Raw genomic sequence first — 4,700 nt, 5'->3', positions numbered from 1 at the left:
CCTCTGTGTGTCTCCTCTGTGTGTGTCCTCTGTGTGTCTCCTCTGTGTGTCTCCTCAGTTTAGGGCGGAGGGCGGAGCTGCTGCAGCGGATGGAGAGTGGCAGAGAGCGGATGAACGTGGAGAGGAAGCAGCGGGTGAAAGAGTCAGAGGCCGCTGGCCACAGGAACGCCACCCTGCTGCAGGTAGGACGGGCTCATATCACACACTGCTGAAGAGCCCTGATGTTACTGCATGTACTGAAGCTCCCACACTGCCTGTGCTTCACTCACACTTTGGCTGAGTAGAGCTCTTCTCGGGACTGTGTGGACACGTACAGACTGAATATGAAATGATATGATATGAACATTTAATGTCATAATTTTCCTGGCTAAAGTAATTACAGCACAGTGTTATCGAGATATATCAAAATAGAATTCCAATTCTGAAAATGGCAGTAAAACATACTGCAAGTTCGTAAAGAAGCAAATATTTGTATTGCATCTCAGATGGGACATGTCATCTCCCTCTCTGGATACAGTGTTGGAGGCAGCAATCTGTTCATTCCTGGGAGAGCTGCTCAGTGGTGCATGGAGCCAAAAAGACACTTCCTGCTGCAAAGGAAGGGCATAAAATGATTTCCAAATGTTATCGGACTGAATAAGAGCTGCACAAAACAATCGAAGCATTATTGAAATCGCAATACGGCAAAGTGCAATATCCAAATGGCAGAAGCAGTTTCTTAATAAAGGTCAAATGTGTAACAAACAGCATTATAATGAAGTACTGTAGTCTGGCCTGCAGATCTACAACAAAAACATCATCATGATTTTAATAGTTTTTTTCAGGGAAATTTAATTTCTGATAAAAAAGTATCATTCCTGCACCAATTGTGAATCATATTGAAATCGCAATATCTGTACAAACAAAAAACATTGCAATAGAATGCTTTTAGTACATCGTGCAGCCCTAGACTGAATGGATCATATTCTAATAGTGAAAGGAGTCCTTTCACAGGGGGTGTGATTTTCAAATGTAAGTAAAGTATTTGTGTTTCTAATTGCATGGTTTGACCACTATGTAAAATCGGCTTCAAATCCCAGTGCTCTTCTTGGGGCCTTAGATTTTGGAATGACTTTTTCAAGTCAATCCATGTGGGGATATTGACGATCATCCCGTTCCCTGATTATTCCCATAATGCAAATTCACCACCATAATTTTATCGGATAGTTTTTATTCACGATGCAGGATAATATTGTATATTGTTCCTACCGTCTAAACAAGAGTACAAAAAATGATATTTTTTTAAGTTAACAGTGTAAAGCCATTAGAGGTAAATCTACTGTGGCTGTGTAATCCATTAACTCATTGTAGGGCTCATTTTAATGTTACATTTTAAACATTTAGATAAATATTGAGGTTAATTGACTAACTTGTAGGACCAAGATTTGCATAAAGATGAAAGAGTGTGTGGATAAGTGTTAGCTCTCTGTTACTGCAGGACTTACAGAAGATAGAGGATCGTCTGAGAGGAAGACAGCTGCCACGGCCAAATCTCTTGGCTCTGGAGGTAACAAGTTGTTGTTACGGTAGCTGAAAGAGGATTCGAAATTATTGTTCCACTTGTGGCAATTATCAGTCTAAAATCTCGTGGCATGAATAAGAAGCCTTTTTCTTTTCAAAATAAAGCTTGGTGTGCAATGGTGTAAAATAAATATTTATAGATTTTCTTACAAGAGATACTGTTTACAGACCAACGCTGCTTTTGGCAGTTTTAAAGCATCAATGTAACTGATAATGAGTATTAAGGCCTCAGCATTTAAAGCTTCACATTAACGAATTAAAATGCCTTTATGTGAGATTCTAAAATAGAATATCACTTAAGCACCATAATTACAAATCATGTATATTTAATGTGAGTGCTGACTATTTTCTAAAGCAGTTTCTTTTAGACTTTAGACTGAATAACTGCATGATAGAGTCAGACGTGGTGACTTTTTAACAGTAAGCTTTATCTCGTTTTTTTTTTTCTAGACAAGATATTGGGTGTCTGTGGAAGAGTCCATCCCGGCCTGGGAGCACTTCCTCTTGGCTAAAGGTCCACATCCTACTGATGATCCAGGACAGCCACCCAGCAGAGCTAAACAGAAACCCAGCATAGCTAAAGACCAGGGTCTGCCTCCTCGCCCAAAAGCCAGGACTGCTCGATAGGTGCGCAGTGGTGGTGATGGTGATGGTGATGGTGCCACTGTAGTCTGAAACATAGCTTTGATGGTCACATTAGGCACATTTAGTTACCTAAAACTAAACTGAAAACTAAAACGAAGTGTGAACAAAACATTTTTACAGTTTACTGAAATCTAAAAACTACACTTTAGAATAAGAACCAAAACTAACGAACAATAACATGTATTAACAAAACTAACTCAAAGAGCATATATCTGGAAATGTCCTTAGTTTTTGTCGATTTGGTCAAATTTGTCAACACAACAAGCGTTGGTGCATCCGTTTATTGAGACTTGAGTCAATGTGTTTGTATTGTAATACCTATTCTGAACTTCATAAATCTTGCCCCTGATAAATATTATAATGGAAAAAACGAATCAATTAAACTGAAACAAGCAAACCCACTCTGGAAACTAACTGAAACTAAACTGAACCTAAAACAAAAATAAAAACTAATGGAAAACACACAAACTATAATAACTCTGGTTGTTGCCTCTAATGATCTCAGTCATTCACTCCCATGGTGTTTGTATTGAAAGCAAAATGTTGATGTGGTGGGAGCAGAACAGCATGCAGAATAACCTCACACTGTGTCCATCTTGACAGTAAGGTGTCTTGGTCTGCTGACCTCTTGAATAGAGGTTTTCTTTATGTTTGCAGCATTATATCAGAACCACTAGAGGGAGCCAGTGTCATAGATAAAAGTGTCTGGTGAAGCCCCACGTCTATTTGTAGTTTTTCCACAGACTTATCCTGTAGGGTCCATAAACAACTCTGATTCTGCTAAAATTTAGTTTGGACAGTCAGGGCTCAGCTAGTAGCTTGATAATCGGCTGAATGACTGTTTTGGTTTTACTTGGATTATTCATTGCGTATTTGAAATGCCAGAAAAATCTGAGATGTGAGCAGCGACTCCAAGGTCTGCTGCCTGTCTTCTCAAATAAGACCTCTCAATTATCCACCAGTTGTGTCTACATATTGTGATAAGAATAAAAACATTTTCTGATATTGATATATGATATGGCAAAATATCTGATTACATACAAATATCTAAAGATATAAATACAAATAAATCTTTTTGTTTTTTATTATTGTTAATTTGGACAATAGAAATTGTACAACATGATCTGCAAGCCTTAGAGGTCAATTCAGGCTCACATTATTTTATAAATGTCAAATCACCATATAACATTCCAGTGTGAACAGGTCGTGGTCCTGAACTGACCCGCATGACAAATCGATCTAGAATAGATCTAGAGTGACATAAAAGCCACATGGATGCTGACATGACTGTTCACACTTTGGTAAAAAAATATCCGACCTGTATTTGATCTAGGATTACATATGAAAATGGCTCGAATCAGAATTTGAAAAGATCCATGTGATTGGTGCTGTTCACACTGTCATGAAAAAAACAGACCTGAGTCACAAATGAGCAAAAAAATCTGATTTGGGCCAACATAGCCTTTGAGAGTCTATTCTCAAAAGAATCTGTTTTGTAAATTTGTTACATAACATCGTTTATATTAAACAATAAAACTAATTTTATCTGTGCATATATATAGTCTTGAAATAAATTAGACTTTGGTATTAAGATGGGGTACATTGGTAAATTTGTCTGTGGCCCTCCAGCTGTATGAGGCCTCGGTTTTGTCAGTTTGTCAGCCGCTATGCCTATGCAGTATGACTGCTTCCATTCATGGGGTTACAGGGGGTCACAACAACAACACATCCCACATTTTCTGTGGCTGATTTAATCAAAGTTGTGTGTGGATGTACAGAACAGAGACGTGGGCCGCAGCGACAGTGGACTAATGAGAGGAACGTCCCACCAAATTGTCACCAAATGCCAAAAAACAGCACCTGCTTCTTCAGTGCCAGGGTGGAGGAAGGAAGACCCCCACACCCCCTCACTTTTACCTCCTCTCTCTGCACCACCAGAGATGGCACCCCCTCCCTCTCTTTAACCCCTAATTGTTGGTGATCAGACCTGCGCCCAGCTGACACGGAGTGGCGGCTTGACAAACGCAATCATCCGGACAGACAGGGTTGAAGTGGCCGGTGGTTGGCAGCTGCCCCAGCTCCTCAGCTGGGGCCCCAGCCCTGCTGGCCCTCGGGGTGGTTCAACTTGCCACCGGCCACCACTGACTGGACCAGTCTGGACTGATACGGGCTCAGTGGTGGGGTGCTGGTTTAGTGAAGGGGCAGGATGGGGAGCAAGTGCTTGTGAGGTCAAGGCCAGGATTCAAGGAAGGTCTGGGTGGGGGAGGTAGTGGGGCTCTGTGTTCAATCATGGGTGACAGGATTGGTTGGTGGGAGGGAAAGAGGGGGGATGATGAAGATGTGATGTAGCAAATTATCTAAAGGGGTTTTGAAGAGCACGATCTGGAGCCCTTCCAAATGACTAGCCCTGCATTATGTATTCTAATGGCCGAGGCCCCAGGGTGCTGGAGGCCGAGTCGGCGCTGTTGTCAGTGACCAGACCTCCGTTCCCCCCC

General features: G+C 41.1%; 1 protein-coding gene across 1 annotated transcript in view; it reads left to right on the top strand.

Moving 5' to 3' along the window:
- The window catches only part of cunh3orf14 (chromosome unknown C3orf14 homolog), a 5,511-nt gene extending 817 nt beyond the window's left edge, over positions 1-4,694 (top strand). Inside the window, exons 2-4 of the mRNA XM_035661106.1 lie at positions 59-182; positions 1,478-1,546; positions 2,011-4,694. Of these exons, the coding sequence (XP_035516999.1) occupies positions 59-182; positions 1,478-1,546; positions 2,011-2,187 (370 nt within the window). The 3' untranslated portion in view covers positions 2,188-4,694. The remainder of the gene's footprint in view (positions 1-58; positions 183-1,477; positions 1,547-2,010) is intronic.
- The last annotated feature ends 6 nt before the right edge of the window (positions 4,695-4,700 follow it).

The sequence above is a fragment of the Morone saxatilis genome, unplaced genomic scaffold (assembly GCF_004916995.1).
Source record: "Morone saxatilis isolate NCDOM2014 unplaced genomic scaffold, NCSU_SB_2.0 Contig18, whole genome shotgun sequence".
Lineage (NCBI taxonomy): Eukaryota > Metazoa > Chordata > Actinopteri > Moronidae > Morone > Morone saxatilis.
This window is presented reverse-complemented; position numbering and strand designations above follow the sequence as displayed.